Below are 20,061 nucleotides of genomic sequence, written 5' to 3'. Positions count from 1 at the left end.
AGAGCCAAAAGGAGCAGTACAGCTGGGTTTGTCAGAAGTCTCACTTGTAGCAATGAAGCTGAGCGCAGTGGAACAGCAGAGCTGGGTATGCTAGGAGGCACTGAAAAGCTCACCAGTCCCCAGCCAGCATCTGCTTACTGCAATCAGATCCTGATTCAGGGACTTATGACCGCTGCAGACAATCACTGCCAGGTCATCCCTGTACTCAATGATTGGCTGAGAGGGCATTTCCTGCTAGTTCTGATGTCCTCAGAAGATACCACAAAGTTATAATGGAAGCTGGTGGAAATTGGAGAGGATGAGGATCAGTAAAAAAAAAAAAACAGTCCAGTTTGAGTCTTTTATAATATAATAAACCGGTCAGTGCCCAAATAATTTTCAACTGCTAGAAAACTCCATAAACCTAGAAAAATATAAAATCCTGACCGCCTGCAGCCACCACCAGGGGGAGCTAAGGTGCCTTCTGCATACTAATTATACATGGAACTCAGCAATCAAACAGGTAATCAGCACCTAAGATCCCAGGGGGCAGAAGCTAAATCTCATGTTGTATAAGAGGGTCTCCTTCCTCTGGGGTAGTGCTGCCATCCTTTCTAATGTTTCCCTTTACAGAGCCTCTCCCAGCTACCATTGCCATCAATTGTGTGCTGCAGGTTCATGCACAGTGGGTGGCCACGATTCTGCTTTTCAGGGAAAAAAGTAAAGGGAACACAATTTTATTCTGGGTTGTTGGAATTCAGAATCCAGAGGTTTCATTTCACTGACTATAAAATGATGGTCTATCAGATGGATACGCCATAACTGCAAGATGGCAAAGCCACTAAATATCAGACACAATTCACCTAAAATAGCAAGATTATACGGGGCATACATTCACAATTAGGAATATTTCACCCTAACGTCAGATAGATACAGTAGATACATGGATAGATAGATAGATAGAGAGATAGATAGAGAGATAATAGATAGATAGATAGATAGATAGATAGATAGATAGATAGATAGATAGATAAATAGATAGATAGATAGATAGATAGATAGATAGATAGATAATAGAAAGATAGATAATAGATAGATGATAGATAGATAGATAGATAGATAGATAGATAGATAGATAGATAGATAGATAGATAGATAATAGAAAGATAGATAATAGATAGATAATAGATAGATGATAGATAGATAATAGATAGATAATAGATAGATGATAGATAGATAATAGATAGATAATAGATAGATAATAGATAGATAATAGAGAGATAATAGATAGATGATAGATAGATAATAGATAGATAATAGATAGATAGATGATAAGTAGATAATAGATAGATAATAGATAATATATGATAGATAGATAATAGATAGATAATAGATAGATGATAGATAGATAATAGATAGATAATAGATAGATAGATAAGTAGATAATAGATAGATAGATAATAGATAATATATGATAGATAGATAGATAGATAATCGATAGATGATAGATAATAGATAGATAATATATGATAGATAATAGATAGATAGATAGATAGATAGATAGATAGATAATAGATAATAGATAGATAATAGATAGATGATAGATAGATAGATAGATAATAGATAGATGATAGATAGATAGATAGATGATAGATGGATAGATAGCTAATAGATAGTCAGATGATAGATAGATAATAGATAGATAGATGATAGATAGATAGATAGATAGATAGATAGATAGATAATAGATAGATAGATGATAGATGGATAGATAGATAGATAGATAGATAGATAGATAGATAGATAGATAGATAGATAGATAGATGATAGATACACGGGCAGTATGAATGTGTATATATATATACTGTATACTGGTGGTCTGTCCCAGCCCCTCCTCTGACCACCCTGCCTCCCATCGCTCTGGGTCACACCTGGCGGTACCGCAGCCCCGCTCTCCCTGTGACTTTGCCCTGCTCTGATTACACCGGGGGTCTCCATTAGTCGCCGCAGTTCTTTCTATAATTCTCATTGTCCGGTGATTGCACAAAGAACAAAGAGAATGAGCAGAGAAATTGCGAGCCCCTCTTATGAGAAGAATCGGGGGATGTTGCCAGGACGGTGCACTGATGCTATGATCATGGGCTGTTGTGGTAGATAGGTGAGATGGTCTGCAAACACTGAGCCCCCCAATTATAATGGGAAGGGGGGGCTGTGCAACTGAGGCTGAAGCCAACCCTCCTCCTCCTCCTCCTCCTCCTCCTCTTCTTCCTCCAGTGAATTCCTACAAACTTTCTTTTTTCAGAAGGGGCCTTTTGATTGCCTGCTACCTCTCCCCGGCTGAGCCCCTCTCCGATAATCCCCCTCTAGTTTAGAACAACACAAACCTGCTCCCATGCAGAGAAGCCTCCGAGGCTGCGGAGAGAGGGCTGCACAAGGGGACATTGCTGCTCCCCTCCTCAATAGTCGTCCATTTCATAAGATCCAGCGAGACGGGGGCTGCTTGTTAAACAGGTGGGAATGGGGCAGTTCTCCATCTGAGGCCCAGGGTCACCGTGCAGCCCCCCATCCACAAGATTCAATCATTACAAGTGTGACTCAGGACTCTGCACAAAGTTCAGGTGATGATAAAGGCTTCCGAAGAGATTCATTTACACACTCTACACATCTAGACTGATCGCAGAAAATATACATAAAAATGATATATATATAAAAATGTACTGAAAATAGTCAAATAAGAAGGAAATATGTACATATAGCAAGTACAGAAAATAGTAAAGTAGGAAAAATACACATAAAATGTGTAGAAAATAGTACAGAAGGAAAATTATACACATGACATGTATAGAAAATAGACAGTAAAGAAGGGAAAAATATAAATATAAAATGTATAGAAAATGGTAAAGGGAAATTATACTTATAAAATATGTAGAAAATAGTTAAAAAAAAGGGGAAAAATAGCATATAAAATGTATAGAAAATAGTAAAGAAGAGAAAAATGTAAATATAACGTATAGAAAATAGAAAAAAGGGAAAATATATAATATATACAAAATAAAAAAGAAGGGGAAATACATATAGAAAATATATAGAAAAGAGAAAAGAAGGGAAATATATATAGAAAATATATAGAAAATAAAAAAGAAGGGAAAGGTATATATATAAAATATGTAGAAAATAGAAAACAAGGGAGAAATATATATAAAAAATATATAGAAAATAATACAGAAGGAAACAAAATAGACTGTAAAGAAGGAAAGCTATACATATAAATTGTATAGAAAAAAAGAAGGAAAGCATGCATATACTATGTATAGAAAATAGTACAGAAGGGAACAATATATATATATATATATATATATATATATATATATATATATATAAAATGTGTAGAAAATAGTCAAATAGGAAAATATACATGTAAAATGTATAGATAATAGACAATAAAGAAGGTGAAATTATACAAAAAGGCGAATGTAAAGTAAAAATTTAGAACAATAATTTAATAGAATTCTTGATTTACAGTAAATTTTATATCTGTGTTTGGTTACAAGGTTCTTAATGTAAAAGAAGGAAAATGAGAATAGATAAATGACAGATAGAGATATTAACCATATGCGTATTGGTTTTATTAGAGTGTGTGTGTGTGTGTGTGTGTGTGTGTGTGTGTGTGTGTGTGTGTGTGTGTGTGTGTGTGTGTGCCCATTTGATTTGTGTGCCAAAAAATGCAGCAAAATCAATGTCTCCAGTTTGTGCCAATGATAGATAGATAATATATAGATAGATAGATAGATAATACATAGATAGATAATAGATAAATGATAGATAGATAGATAATACATAAATAATAGATAGATGATAGATAGATGATAGATAATAGATAGATAGATAGATAGATAGATAGATAGATAGATAGATAGATAAAAAAAAATGGGTGCAGCACCAATAATAAACATGTAATAGGGTGCAAAGCACCCTCCACTATATAAAAAAATACCCGAAAAATAAAGTGGAGTGCTGCCTCTATTTTTTGATAGATAGATAGATAATAGATAGATGATACATGATAGATAGATAATAGATAGATAGACAGATAGATAGATAATAGATAGATAGATAGATAGATAGATAGATAGATAGGTAGATAGATGATAGATGTATCTGCCTAAAATTACAGAACAATATTAGGCACAGCATTAGGTTTCTAGTTCTATCATTTTTGCCCTAATTAGCAGGAAATCCATATATCCCATTGCTCTGTGGCTGCTAGTAGTTCTAGTTGTTCTAGTAGTTCTAGTTGTTCTAGTTGTTGCTTGTCCATTAATCAGAGACTTTCTCTCTATAAGTGGAATCTGCAATAAGCCAATGCTTGTGACACTGGAGGACGCAGCACTAATCCTGGGATGAGTGAGGGTCTCCATTGCTGCTGTGATTGCAGGTCCTCCCCATTAAAGTTTGTGTGGTGTTTTGTGCCCCTCCATTGATCAGAGCTGGGGGTAAGTCCTGAGCCTCCACTTGCTGCTTCTCTCACAAGCTGTCATTGTGCTCGGAGTGACTGTGACTCCATGTGATGTCAGCTAAGTGTAGAAGACACTGATCTCAGTGCTGCCTGCAAAATGTGACAGCAGCAGGGTCTGTGCTGTGCAGCCCCCCAGCTCCTGCTCCGCCAGAGGTAAGTGCTCGGTCTGCGTTCTGCAATAACATTTAGATTGCAGAGTGGATGGAGGACAATCATCATCATCATCCTCATCCTCATCACCACCACCAGGCAGCCGGGGTTTTACTCACAAGGTCCTACCTTGCCTGTTACTTTTGTGTGAGCCTCTTAATGAGCAGTAATCTGGTGTCCCTGGGTGTCATTGTTCAGGGGGGCTTGTTCATTTGAATGTAAATAGATGACATGACATGAGCAAGTCGCTTATTAAATTGATTTCTCCTCTGGCTTCCTTGGAATGCAGAGACAGAGAGAGAAGAGCAGGGTGACTACTTCCAGTTGGCTGCTGCGCTCAGTTAAGTTCTTGCAGGGATGGCAGCTTCATGCCCTCCTCCTTCACTCATGTCCTCCTGCCAGAGACTGGAAGGAAGAAATGGGGCCACCAGCACCCCCAAATCACTGGCCTTCTCCATTGAAAGAATTATGGCTAAATCTTCAGAGCCCAAACCTACAGTTTTTGACCACAACCAAGGACTGGAGAGCGACGCTAAGAAGATCTTGAACCTTTGTTCTCCAATTCCATGCATGATCCCAGTGCAGTCTTTGGGGTATGAGGTCCACGCCAAGGCACTGCTGAATTATTCGGAGCTCTGGAAGAACAGTTTGAGGGCTCCTATATGTAACTCTGCTGGGTTGTGCAAGGCTAACTGTGGCATGTGCTGCAAGAATGATCTCAACATGGGCCACCAGGTTGTGCCAAACAGTAGGGTGATCAAACCTCAGGCCATCAACCAAACAGTAGGGTTACCACCAGGAACTAATGGACCTCTCTATTACTTCAACTACCTGGACTCGGCCTACAACCCCTCAGAGATCCTCAATGGACAGCTGATCCCATCTAGTATTCTGAATGCCCAGTCCCAGGCGACACTAAGTGCCCACCATAAACTCTACTTGTTGGAAAATGCTAAACTGTCTAGTCTTTGCCCAGACAAATACCCCCTTCCTCAATACCCCCACAAGGAGCGACTACCGGGCCAACTGGACCAGGTGATGAAAGAAAACACTGCCCTGGCTGCAGACAGGAACCCTAAAAACCACAGCAAGCTGAGTGCCAGCCCTATAGATGGGAAGCCCAAGATCTTCACCTGCGAAGTGTGCGGCAAGGTAAGGACCCGCCATGAACCTGGAATGCTAGACATATAGATGGAGCTACAGAATATTGGGGCTTTTTCATAACATTTAATATTTAATATTTTATAATATTGTATATTTAATTTACAGTTTAGTTATTTGAGAGCCAACATAAGAATTTATACAATAAATATAAAAAAAAATAAGAAAGTAATTGACATGCAAAGAAAGCTTAATCGATTAGTGCTAAGCCCAAAATAAATGTTAATCTCATGACAGCAACTAGAAGGAACTAGAAGGCTCAGCATGTCCTGAGTGCACAGAGCTGCAACTTGTGGCTGCGTAAAATCCAGACCAAGAGCCTGCAGCCCCGAGCCCTCAGTATAGAGTCACACTGATATCAGGATTATTATTGGCAGCTGAGAGTTTTCACATTTTCGTTTCAGTTTAACGCAAAATCCAATAATCGGATTTCCCATGACAATCAATTTATTTATTTTTCCTTCTGAATTTTCCTTCCTAGGTTTTCAATGCACATTACAATCTGACCAGACACATGCCTGTTCACACAGGGGCCCGACCATTCGTGTGCAAAGTGTGCGGCAAGGGGTTTAGGCAAGCGAGTACCCTGTGCAGACACAAAATCATCCACACACAGGTAGCATCTGTCTATGGATTATCTGTTATCTATGTATATATTATCCATCTATCTATTATCTATCTATCTATCTATCTATCTATCTATCTATCTATCTATCATCTATCTATCTATTATCTATCTATCTATCTATCTATCTATCTATCTATCTATCTATCATCTATCTATCTATCTATCTATCTATCTATCTATCATCTATCTATCTATTATCTATGTATATATTATCCATCTATTATCTATCTATTATCTATGTATATATTATCTATCTATCTATTATCTATCTATCTATCTATCATCTATCTATCTATTATCTATGCATATATTATCCATCTATCTATTATCTATGTATGTATTATCCATATATTATCTATCTATTATCTATGTATATATTATCTATCTATCTATCTATCTATCTATCATCTATCTATCTATCTATTATCTATCTATCATCTATCTGTTATCTATCTATCATCTATCTGTTATCTATCTATCTATCTATCTATTATCTATCTATCTATCTATCTATCTATCTATCTATCTATCTATCTATCTATCTATTATCTGTAATATCTATCTATTATCTATTATCTATAATCTATCTATCATAATCTGTTATCTATCTATTATATATTATTATTATATATTATCTATCTATTATCTATCTATTTATTAATCTATATATTGTCTATCATCTATCTATTATCTATTAATTATCTATCTATCATATATATCTCTATGTATCTATTATCTATCATCTATTATCTATCTATTATATGTAATATCTATCTATCTATTATCTACTATCTGTCTATTTATCACCTATCTATCTATTATCTATCTATCTATCTATCTATCTATCTATCTATCTATCTATCTATCTATCTATCTATCTATCATCTATCTATTTATCACCTATCTATCTATTATCTATCTATCTATCTATCTATCTATCTATCTATCTATCTATCTATCTATCTATCTATCTATCTATTATCTATCATCTATCTATCTATTCTCTATCCATATCTATTATCCATCTATCTATTATCTATCTAATTGATTATTCCTAATTTTAGGAAAAGCCCCATAAGTGTAACCAGTGTGGAAAAGCGTTTAACAGAAGTTCAACCTTAAACACCCACATTAGAATTCATGCAGGGTATAAACCATTTGTATGCGAATTTTGTGGCAAAGGATTTCACCAAAAAGGTAATTAAATCCGATTTACTTCAATTAATTTTGTTGTTGTTGCAATTATTGGCAATAAATTATTTTGTAATTACTACCTTATAGAAGGCATCACTATGCCTCTCTATATTTTTGTTATTAATTATTTTTCAGTATTATTGGATAATATAGTAATATTTATATCTAGCCATGGTAATAATAAGGCCATTGTCTATTTGTTTACTTTTTATTATAGTTCTAATTACTGTGATTTTACTATATGTTAGCATGGATTTGTAGTATTTGCATCAGCAGCAGATTTCATTAGTAGATTTAAATATCTATGTGTGAATTATATTATTCTTATTAATTATTCCTAGTATTATTCTTATTATATTTCTATGCTATGTGTGTTACATATATTATAACAAGTGTAAATATATTTTTTTTAATTAAAATAACTGTAAGAAAATGTTTTCCTATATAAATAAAACATTCTGCTCAGAAATATAAATTCCTCCTGTATCCTGCATATTTTCTGCTTGGATAAACTCAACATATTTTGCTGCCAGTGTTAACTACATTAATGTAAAAAGGATATGCCATTTCTTACCAGCTTTTTTTTTTTCCTTTTCCAATTTCTCCGGGTCAGAAACTTGACCTTTTCCTAATTTTTTAATTTGACAGTTACATGTTCAATTATCTTGACGGAAAATAAGTTTGACAAGTTTTGACCGACTTGTGGGTTGAAATCCTAATGAATGCTGTAGTTTCTGTGTTGTTTCTAGATATGAAACTATGAACATTTCAGTTGCACTTTTAACTAATATATATATATATATATATATATATATATATATATATATATATATATATAAATATTCTAATAATATATATATTATATATTTTTTTTTTACTTACATATTATATTATTTATTTATTTTTTTTACTTACTATATATTATTTTACTTTTAACTATTATATATATATATATATATATATATATATATATATATATATATATATATATATATATATATATATATATATATATATATATATATATATATATATATATTCTAGTATTTAATCCCATGAGTTTCTAACAAAATAAACAGAATACAACATAAATATAATTTTTATACATTATATATATATATATATATATATATATATATATATTCAGTTATTTATATATATATATATATATATAATACATATATTAATATATATATATAATATGTATGAAAATTATATTTATGTTTTATTTTGTTAGAAACTCATGGGATTAAATACTAGAATACTATATATATATATATATTATATATATATATATATATATATATATATATATATATATATATATATATATATATGTTTTTAATGGTTAAAAGTAAAATAATATATAGTAAGTAAAAAAAAAAATATATAAATATATATATATATATATATATATATATATATATATATATATATATATATATATATATATATATATATATATATATATTCAGGTATTTAATTCTAGGAGTTTCTAAAAAAAATTAGAACATAATTATATTTTAGACTTTTTTAGGAACTGTTTAATTGTGAATTGTATAACTTTATACTTATTTTTTATTATTATTATTATTTGTAGGAAATTATAAAAATCACAAATTAACTCACAGCGGGGAGAAGCAGTATAAATGCACAATTTGCAACAAGGCTTTTCATCAAATTTATAACCTGACTTTCCATATGCACACACACAATGACAAGAAGCCTTTTACTTGTGGGACCTGTGGAAAAGGTTTTTGCAGGAACTTTGACTTAAAGAAACACGTGAGAAAATTACACGACAACGTTTCGGCCTCTTGTTCCATGAAGGAGATATCCAGGACTGCGCAGAACTGAGTGACGATCTATCGGGCCAATTCTCTGCAGATGAAATCACTGTGACACAAACCGATTATTTAATGGCTGGATCCTTCATCGAGAGATTTTACACCTGAACCCTCAGAGGCCACAATCATTTTTTTTTTAGGCTTCATCAGCTCTGATTCAGGTTTGTAAAGTAGAAAACAAAAAAAAGAAACAACTTGATGAAAAACAGTTTAGCTTTTTGTTTTTATATTTTATGCTTTAACCTATATTTTAAAAATGTAAAAATTGACAGAGGATGATTTATACTGTTTGTGTAAAGTACAAAAAAAAAAGAAAATCTTATGTACAGAAGAATAATGGACAATTATATGACAATAAAAAGGAAACATAGTTACTAATCTTGTTAATATTGATCAGACAAATATAGCAAAGCTTGATTTTGTGTCATCTCAACATTGGTAAGAACAAATAGAGTTATTTTTTTTATAATATGGTTAAATTATTTTATTAAAAGGATCAACAGGAATAATGCTTTACTTTAAAAACCACACTGTATGTACCAGCGGTCACTACATAGTCTTTTTAATAGATACATTATTGGAAGATAGATAATAGACAGATAGATAGATAGATAGATAGATAGATAGATAGATAGATAGATAGATAGATAGATAGATAGATAGATAGATAATAGATAGATAGATAGATAGATAATAGATAGATAGATAATAGATAAATAGATAGATGGTAGGTAGATAGATAGATAATAGATAGAAAATAGATAGATAATAGAAAGGTAGATAGATAATAGATAGATAGATAGATAGATAGATAGATAGATAGATAGATAGATAGATAGATATGGATGTGGCAGATATAAGAAATAAAAAAATATAAAGAGGTAACATAATTAGATACAAATGCAAAGAAATAAGAGAAACTTACACTCATTTGAGGAGATGAAACAAAGATAGAAATAACAAAACAAAGCAAGAAAGAAAGAAATGATAAAAATAGATATAACAGAGATATAAGAGAAAGATAGATAGATAATAGATAGATAATCGATAGATAATAGATAGATAATATACAGATAATAGATAGCTAGATAGATAATAGATAGATTAGATAGATAGATAATAGATAGAAAGATAATAGATAGATAATAGATATATGATAGATAGATAATAGATAGATAGATGGATAATAGATAGATAGATAGATAGATAGATAGATAGATAGATAGATAGATAAATAATAGATAGATAGATAGATAGATCGATAGATAATAGATAGATATATGATAGATAGATAGATAATAGATATATGATAGATAGATAATACATAGATAGATATATGATAGATAGATAATAGATATATGATAGATAATAGATATATGATTAGTGTTGAATATGATAGATAGATAGATAGATAGATAGATAGATAGATAGATGATAGATAATAGATAGATAGATAGATAGATAGATAGATAGATAATAGATAGATAGATAGATGAAAGATAGATAATAGATAGCTAGATGGATAATAGATAGATAGATGATAGATAATAGATAGATAGATAGATAGATAGATAGATAGATAGATAGATAGATAGATACTAGATATATGATAGATAGATACAGACACGTGGCTATGGATGGACAGATAGATTTGCGGTGACTATTGATCTGAGCGCTGATCCATTCGCATTTGAGTTGGGATCACTGAGGATTCCGGCATTTCCGTGTCTGTTATTGCTCGGCTCATATTCCTGGGGCTGGTTTGTGTGACCCTCCTCCCTCATGTGGTAATTGCATATTTGATAATAATGTCCTAATGACGAGGACGAACTGAGTCCTTTAATTAAGAGAAGCATTTAAGTCATTTCCTGAAGAGCCATCTCTCCCCTGCGCTTATGAGATGATCTTACCTTCACTTTCTAAGTAATGATCCAAATTAAGAGGCAAAACAGAAAACCTTCCTACCAGCCCCCCCCCCATACAATCCACCCCATTAGATAGGAGGCTCACATTAACCGCTTAGTGACCTGAGTGGCGCTAATCAGCAGTCGGGATGCGACAGGCTGTGCTGGATCCCCCTGTCCCCCTACTACTGATGTATGACAGCCCATTCTCATCACGTCTTTGCATAGTATTTATAGCAGTTAATGGGGGCCAGGAATGAGGCGGATGGCTGTGTGCGTGCTGATTACACTAAGTTTACCAATCACATAGAAATTAGCAATGAAGAACTAGATCTCAGTGATTGGGAATTACTCGGCCCACATCCAGATGAGCATCCAATAGCTCAATGGGCGTCTCCGGGGCACAATCCCAAACACTTTGGCCCATCAGGTGAGTTCATACGTGTCATTTGCCCCTATCTCCTGGCACCATGTAATTCAATCATGGCTATTTGGTCTGTTGGACATATTCACAGTTGCTTTTTTTGAGACTTGGTTTCACCTCCCACACTTTGCATTAGATTAACCAGTTCTATCAAGTAGCAGACATGGGCCAAGATCATTTGCAATGGGTATGAGACGCTAAGAGCGTGACTGGCCATAGAAGCAGTTCATTAGATAAATGACTGATATTTGATCATGGATGTTAAACGTAATACAGAGCTCAGTTGCATGGAAAATTAGCATGAAAATTGCAGTCAAGTAGACCCAAGCCAAGCTTATAGGTCCCAGAACCCAAACCAAGCTTAAAGGTCCCAGATTGATCAACTAAGGCCTAACGTAAACTTTGGACTGGGAACATATACATACTATATATTTGCAATACGACCAGAAATTAAGGCCATAAATACGGCCAAATGAATACTTTATATTCCCATCCAATATTGATGTATTAATGTGTCCAGAATATTTGCATAGGGATATAGAAAATGTCCAAGAACACCAGGACCTTCTATCCTAATTGGCTACAAATCTGATGGTGTCAAGTAGCTGCTGGAAAGGGGCGTAATTTTTATCGTTGCTATTTCATTTTTCCTTTCAATTTTCCATAAATCGGCTTAAAAAAAAGTTGGATATTGTTGTCGATTTCTAAAAAGTTGCAAGACACATGAATACACTCTGCCAGAGTATCCGATATATTGACGATCTCTAAAGACAAAATGTCCTGATGACTTGGGTACAATCTTGTGCATGGCTAAGTGTTTCAAGACGTGAATTGTTTAAGGTGGTTTTATGTGACTAGAATTAATAGGAAGAGATACATTGAACAACCTTCAGGCCTCGTTCACACATCAGTTTTTTTCCATACGAGAAAAACAGACCGAGTTTCATCAGTGATTTTCATCAGAGTTTGGTCGGAGTTTGTTTTTCACTGAAAATAAAAAAAAAAGTTCCTCCACCTTCTCCTATATATATCAGTCAGAGAAAAATGATGTAATCCGAGTGAGGATCGATGTTTTTTTCCCGGATCATACACTTGCACTGGCGATTTTGATCGGCTCAATATCGGACATGTCTCCGTAATTTTGCATGAACCATTCAGTCCAAAGAAACAATCTGACATGTAAACACCTGCAAAGACTGTCATAGGTGCGAGGACTATATGTGAAAAAAACGGATAGCACTCGTATATGCAAAAAACTGCTGTGTAAACGAGCACAAATTTTTTTTTTATCAATCTCATCATCATGACGAGTTATGTAATTTTTTTATATTTATTATGTAAACAACAATTTTAATATTAAACTCCTAATTGAAGGGGTAGGGTTTCTTGTATTAAAATTAATGTTTGAAAAATATCTTCTTAATCAAGGGATTATCCTTGAGTTTAGATATGGGATGGACACTTTCTATACAAACCTGTAAATTAATATATAAATATATAGAAAGAGAGGAAAAGTATAGGTTCGTATTTGTGGTTCGGGCTTGACCATTTCTTTCCCCCTGCCGGGAAATCTATAGGGGTATTTATATTCTTACAACGACTTCAAATGTGTCTAGAAAAAAAAAAACCTAACATGTAACTTTGTAATTACCGTAGTCTTGGTAAATATCCAACCATTTTGCTTCTGCAGCTTCCATGTAAATCTACGGGTCTCCATGGTAACAGACTACAAACAAACATTATGTAGTCTGACTATTCAATCACGTGATAATCCATTTCCTGCGCCCTCTACTTTCACACAGACAGTAAGAGACAGGTCAGACTGAAGGGAGTTACTTATGACTGCAGATCAGACTGCAAAGATTTTGTTTGTGGTCTGTAACCATGGAGACACATACGTTTGCATAGCAGTCATAGGCATAAAATGGTAGACGATATGCAAAAGCTGCTTTTTCTCTTAATTTTAGACATTGCTTCTTAAGTTCTTATAACTACTAATGATAGATCTTAGAAAGATCACAGGGAATTTGATGTCTGGGCCGTGCCCTTTTCAGAACACCATGTATATCTCCAATCCTTCCTATCATTTAATTTCCACAGCTCCCATGCAGACTATGTGTCTCCATGGTAACAGATAACAAATTCTGCGTAGTGTAAACCCACAATCCTGCAGTTTCATACGTTCTTCCATTTGTTCCAACATTTGCACTAATAAACTTTTGGTAGGATAGCCAGATGTAGAAGACAGATAGAAGGGAATATGACTACAGGATCAGACTACACAGGGTTTGTTTGTTGTCTGTTGCCATGGAAATGCAAAGCTGTAAACACAAAATGGAAGGACATTTTTAATGACTACTTATTGCAAAGTTGGTTCAGTCTTCACTTTATATGGTTTGAGAGAATAATAATAATAATTTATTTCTGGCGAAGTTGGACTTTAAAAAGACTTATTCAAGAATAGATCAAAAGGTTTGTGTGTTTTTTTCGCAGAAGCAGTAGCACTTGAATTTGGGGTAAAACTGCAAAGCCAGGCACAACCTATGAGTTACAGAAGCATTGCATCTGAAAAAAAATAATATTAAAGATCGGACCCCTTTTTCCAATCCTGGATGACACCCTTTTGTACCCATGAAACATATGTGAAATAAATGAGTCTGCAGCCATGTTTAAACACTTAGTGGTACTACCGTACCTTTTGGAGGAGTGATGCTTGCTCCTGTAGAAAAAAAGGGAGGACCACCTCTAAATCAATGACCCAGGTTCTGATAATGTTCAAGATATTCATGGATGAGTTCTTGTGTCCTTTTATCTTACACTTGCCATAAACTATATGTATTATAACACCCTTTCCAATTCTCTCGGAACCTCCAGGAGAATGGTGGACGTCATGGATTCTGGGAAGAGATGACAAACCTCCTATGCACCACCTATTCCATCAGAAACCTTTTTTCAGGATCCTCTCAGGAGGATTTGGTGACGCCAGTGGATTTGTCAACTTCAGTGACAGCTAATTCCAAACACATATTTAGGAAGAAGAGTGGGCAAGGAATAAGTTGGGCAAAATGGGTATGAAAATTTGCATCTGAAAATGTTCAAGATGTTCATGTTCAAATATGTTCTTGGATGGGTTCCTGTGTCCTTTTACCTTACACTTACCATACACTGTATATATTCATAACATCCTTGCCAACTCTCTTTTGGAACCTCCAGGAGAATGGTTGATCTCACGGATTCCAGCAAGAGTAGGCAGATCTCCTGGACACTACCTAATCCTTCCAAAAAAAACTGCTTTTGGGGTCCTTTCAGGAGGATTAGGCGGCACCATGAGATTTATCAACTTCAGTGATGTCCAAACCCATATTTAGAAGGGTGCTTAAGAAGAGTGGGCAAGGTATAAGTTGGACAAAATGGGTATGAAAATGGGCATCTGAAAATGTTCAAGATGTTCATGTTCAAATATGTTCATGGATGGGTTCCTGTGTCCTTTTACCTTACACTTGCTATACACGGAACGTATTTATAACATCTTTGCCGATTCTCTTTTGGAACCTCCAGGAATATGGTTGACCTCATGGATTCCAGTAAGAGTAGGCATATCTCCTGGACACCGCCTAATCCATCCAAAAACCTACTTTTGGGGTCCTTTCAGGAGGATTAGGTGGCACCAGGAGATTTATCAACTTCAGTGATGTCCAAACGCATTTTTATGAGGATGCTTAAGAAGAGTTGGTAACGCATAAGAGAGACAAAATGGGCACGGCTATGTAGGAAAAATTGGGCTATTTCTTTCCCTCCAGTTATCTTTTTTAAGAGGTTGACAAGAATATATAGTATTGCAGGCCACCCAGTTTGAGCAGTACGAGTCCACTGAGTATATGCTTGAATCTCCCCACTTTGGATCATAGTGGGAGTCACGAGTGGGGTACTGTTACCCCCTCTGATTGGGGCAATCCAGCCACTTAATACTACTATTTTCAGTTATATTGCAATAATCACTAACATCTACTTTCTTCTATAAATATAGGAATAAGTTTCTTTGTAAGGAGCATCATGTAGGGTGCAAAAATTAGTTCCAGATTTCCACGAAGAGTGTTGAGGCCATCATGAAAAGGGTTTTGCAGATATCATCAACTTGCTAATGTAGGATGTCAGGATTTCTATAGACATTGTCATATCATATGCAAAACCTAAATTTCTGTAATTCTGTAATTCTATTCTTGAACACTGACGATAGGGCTGATTGTAGCACTAGGTCAACTTTACGAGCATAGTCTTTACAGAGATAAAGCAGAAAACAAAAGCATAAAGGTAATTAAAATTAATGATTAAAATGAATAAAGAAATGCAATCTATTTGTTAGTATTAGCATGGTGCATGTGTCATCTATGGAAGCTTCTGTCCTTGGAGAATGAGAGCAGCATGTCGCTGCGGAATTGTTGGTATTCTCGGGAACTTGACACAATAATGTCACAAGTATAGCTCGGAAGCATATATCCCTTGATGAAAGTTTATCTAGATTGGACAGATCATGGGTTGACATGCCCTTAAATTAGGTTGGCAGGTGATGTCTATCTGCCTCTATGCAGTCAGCTGTCAATCATGCTCACAGGCCACCATGTGTTAGCTCAGCCCAAGTGTCATACAGCTGGATATTTACAATGCAGTCACCAAAATTAGAAACAGATATTAGGAACTCAATATCGATGGTAGAGTTACGTCATGTATGGCCAAAGCATGACTTATGCAAATAATTAATATTAGACCCATTATTACATTAGAAATTTTATCTTAATAAAATTTGAGCAAAAATATTCACAGGACCTGATCTAGTGGTCATGTTGGTAGTCCGTGTCTGCCGGACCAGAGCCCTACAAAATCTCATTCTACCTGCCGGCATCCTCTTCTGATTGATAGGCCTGATGTAATGTCAACGATGATGTCACACCAGACTTACCTATCAGATGAGAAGCTGAGGAAGCCATCAGGTAGGAGAAAATTTACAGGGCCCTGTTGCAGGAGCCACATTGGTAGTTTAAAGTCACCTGGACCAGAGCCCCATGAACCTCCTCCTACCTGCCGGCATTCCCATCTCCTCATCTGATTGGATGGTCCAGCTCAATGTTATCGTTCACATTGCACTAGGGCTAGCAACCAGAAGAGTTGCTGAGGAGGTTGGCAAGTAGGAGGAGGTTCGCAAGGCTATAGTTTGGCAGACATAGACTACCAATATGACTCCTGGATCAAGGACCTGTAAACCTGCTCATACTAGATGGCAGCTCGGGCTCTTCATTTGATTGGTAGGTCTTCGCAACATGATGGCTGACATTGCACTAGGCCTACCAACCAGAAGAGTGACCGGTTATGCTGGTAGGTAGGAGGAGTTCCGCAAGACTCTAGTTTGCCACTGCATTTCTGGCCAACGGCTGCCACTGAGAACAGCAGATTGGTGGTGGTGAAGGGTGTAGGACCCCAAGCGATAAGACATTGATGACCTATCCTATGGATAGGTCATCAATGATAAAGTAGTGGACAATCTCTTTAACCCTTATCCGGCTGAATAGGTACAATTGTAACTATTCCGTTTTAAAATTGCAATAACTTTTTTTTGAAAAGACGTAGAGGGCTGAAATTTCGTGACATCTCTACATTTTTGGTCCAGAATATATTGGCCAAATTTCAATAAAATATCTCCACCCGCTTCCGAGATAAGGGGTCGAGATCTTTTTGCATCCATAACAAGCTGCATAGGTACAAATGTACCTCATATATTTTGAATTAAGATAATGCAAGGGAAAAAGCATAAATTTGTTTTTAATGATAATGCTATTTAACTATTATAAACAAGTAAAAAACTGTTCATTTACATTATAAAAGAAAATGTAAGAAACTTTTTTTTATTGATTTTCTTTGCAAGTAATGCATGTTGGCTTTGCTACAGAGTGTTCATCGCAAATGGGTTTCACACAAACCACACAAGACTTTCTAGTCTTGCGTTGTTTTCGCCTCAGGTCTCTGCAGACATAGCAACTACCAACAACAGGGGAGGGTCCACGACTACCATGAGGTATGTTGGGGCCAGCTGCTGGCTGCGATGCTACCACAATGCATCGTCCAAGCACCATTTCTACTGCACCTCGAAGAAAATGGTTTCTCATTATCATTTTGTTTGTACTACGATCTTCAATTGCAATCATACACAGCTGATTTGCGAGATCTTTCAGGAACTTTCTTCGTTGATCCTTTGCCCTGAAGCTTGGATTGTGTTCTCTGTAGATGATGTAGGATGCTAACCCACTGACATCAATCATATTGTAGAAAAATGCCAAAGTCCAACGTGATGTTCGTCGTTTCACAGTGTACTCTCCCAACATTTTATCCATAACATCAACGCCACCTTTTGTTATGTTGTAGTATTTTATTATCTCTGGCTTGGCTGCTAGTGTCTCTTCAACTTCTCCCGTCATGTGCATAGATGATAGAAGCACGACTGATTTGTTCTTCTTTGGTACATATGAACAGACTGTTGCATCATGATTGTAGGCAAAATTTGTCGAGTTTACAGGCCTTTCTTTGGCAGGCTGCATGTTCTTAGGTAGGAACCTTTTGTTTTTTCTCACTGTACCAACTAGTGTCATGTTCCAGGAGTTCAATACCTTAGCTAGTTCCATGGTTGTAAAGAAGTTATCGGTGGTGACATTTCTTCCAGAGCCTTTATACGAGCTCACTAGGTCCAATACTGTTCGTTCTCCAATGTTTACTTGTCGAGGACCATCAGTTGGTTTCCCAGTGTAGAGCTGACCTTGTAAAGGGTAGGCATTTGATGAGTCACAAGCCCAGAAAATCTTTATGCCATATTTAGCTGGTTTTGAAGGTATATACTGGGTAAATTTAGTATGACCTCTAAATGGAAATAATTGCTCGTCGACGGTGATACAATGATATGGCTTGTAGGCTCTCTCCAGATTACTGTTCAGCATTGTCCAGATGTCCCGTATTGGTGCAGCTTTATCTGTTTGCACACGTTCTGCACGTGTATTTTCGTTGTCAAACCTGATAAATCTGAGTATCATCTTGAAGCGGTCACGAGACATGGCTGCACGTATAAGAGGCAGAGCAGCAACATTCCACATTTCCTCCAGATTCTCTTTGTTGGCTCTGTGCACACCAGCAGCAATCAGTATGCCCAAAAATGCATGAAGTTCAGTTTCAGTAAATTGCTTGAATGTTTTTTGTGGTGGCCGTTTGGAAGAATCAGGAAAACGTTGTACCAGTTCGTTGTTGTAAGCATCACAAACTCTCTTGGCCTTTCGATTCGTTTCCCGTAATATGATGTCACACATCTCGGGAGTCATGATGGACTTGAATAGCTCTTTTGCTGTATATAGGTTGCTGATTGCTGCAGGGCCACCTCTTTGTCGTAGGACATTACGAGATTTTGTTTGTGCATTTGGCAGTGGATTACTGCACCATTGAGTTTCATCCTTAGCAGTCCAAATGTCGCCTGCACTTTGAGGCACAGAATCATCCTCAACACTTTCGTCTGATTCGTATTCATTTTCATGCTCTATGACCATTTCTTGTTCAATGTCTGAATCTTCTTCAGTAACATCCACTTGTGGTACATAGTTTTCATCATCAGATGCAACATATGGTTCATCCTCATGCTCAGAATCAGATTCTTCTAGCATTCGCATTATTTCGTCAGACGTAAATCTGTAAATATGAAAAAATGTAAAATAAATAATTTTCCGAAATACTACATTATTGGCTTTTCACAAAATTATACTAACCTGCAAACACGTTTTCTTGGATTATGGCGGAAACTAGATCCAGCATTACTATCACTCATGATGACTTGCTAGATGAATTTTGGCTTCGTATTTTGTGCTGAATATAAATAAAACATCGTAAAACAATATGTAGATACTAATTATTATCCATTTTTCGTATAAAAATTATACCTATAGTGATAAGTTTCATACAAAATATATGTAAGCCAAGTCCAGGCTGAAAGACAATTTGACTGTTCTGTCCCCACATAATGAGAATAAAGGTATAACTGGCTGTTAGATGCTGTGAGACTTTCCTACCTTCGTTTCCAAGAAATTGAAGACTTCACAAGCCTAGAAATGTGTGCTCACAGCAATGAGATGAACAGCAAAATGGCTAATGAGAGGAGGGAGGCAGGAAGACAAGTAGAAGCCACTCCCAGTTTGAATTAACTTAATTGACAGCAACATAAGTGACCAGTAACA

At 35.5% G+C, this 20,061-nt stretch overlaps 2 protein-coding genes across 2 annotated transcripts; one reads left to right on the top strand and one right to left on the bottom strand.

Moving 5' to 3' along the window:
- Positions 1 to 4,395: 4,395 nt before the first annotated feature.
- FEZF2 (FEZ family zinc finger 2) lies at positions 4,396 to 9,849 on the top strand. The gene is made up of 5 exons (XM_077277802.1): positions 4,396 to 4,648; positions 4,935 to 5,797; positions 6,288 to 6,422; positions 7,499 to 7,631; positions 9,229 to 9,849. Exons 2-5 carry the CDS (start codon positions 5,003 to 5,005, stop codon positions 9,483 to 9,485), a joined length of 1,320 nt encoding a protein of 439 aa, XP_077133917.1. The 5' UTR covers positions 4,396 to 4,648; positions 4,935 to 5,002; the 3' UTR covers positions 9,486 to 9,849.
- Positions 9,850 to 13,200: 3,351 nt separating this feature from the next.
- On the bottom strand, positions 13,201 to 19,822 carry LOC143788848 (uncharacterized). The gene is made up of 4 exons (XM_077278760.1): positions 19,597 to 19,822; positions 19,102 to 19,519; positions 13,455 to 13,529; positions 13,201 to 13,278 (listed from the first exon to the last, which is right to left on the bottom strand). Exons 1-4 carry the CDS (start codon positions 19,653 to 19,655, stop codon positions 13,201 to 13,203), a joined length of 630 nt encoding a protein of 209 aa, XP_077134875.1. The 5' UTR covers positions 19,656 to 19,822.
- Positions 19,823 to 20,061: the final 239 nt, after the last annotated feature.

Source organism: Ranitomeya variabilis, chromosome 8 (genome assembly GCF_051348905.1).
Source record: "Ranitomeya variabilis isolate aRanVar5 chromosome 8, aRanVar5.hap1, whole genome shotgun sequence".
In the NCBI taxonomy this organism is placed as follows: domain Eukaryota; kingdom Metazoa; phylum Chordata; class Amphibia; order Anura; family Dendrobatidae; genus Ranitomeya; species Ranitomeya variabilis.
Note: the sequence above shows the minus strand (reverse complement) of the source record. Positions and strands in the feature narration are given on the sequence as shown.

What these genes read in the sequence shown, in the direction of transcription:
- FEZF2 (XM_077277802.1), top strand. Translation starts at nt 5,003, where the DNA reads ATGGCAGCTTCATGCCCTCCTCCTTCACTCATGTCCTCCTGCCAGAGA. An exon ending in ACAAAATCATCCACACACAG is followed by an intron (nt 6,423 to 7,498) that starts GTAGCATCTGTC and finishes TCCTAATTTTAG; the next exon opens with GAAAAGCCCCATAAGTGTAA. An exon ending in CAAAGGATTTCACCAAAAAG is followed by an intron (nt 7,632 to 9,228) that starts GTAATTAAATCC and finishes TATTATTTGTAG; the next exon opens with GAAATTATAAAAATCACAAA.
- LOC143788848 (XM_077278760.1), bottom strand. Translation starts at nt 19,655, where the DNA reads ATGAGTGATAGTAATGCTGGATCTAGTTTCCGCCATAATCCAAGAAAA. An exon ending in CCAAGAAAACGTGTTTGCAG is followed by an intron (nt 19,520 to 19,596) that starts GTTAGTATAATT and finishes TCATATTTACAG; the next exon opens with ATTTACGTCTGACGAAATAA. An exon ending in CGAATCGAAAGGCCAAGAGA is followed by an intron (nt 13,530 to 19,101) that starts GTTTGTGATGCT and finishes GTTTGTTTGTAG; the next exon opens with TCTGTTACCATGGAGACCCG.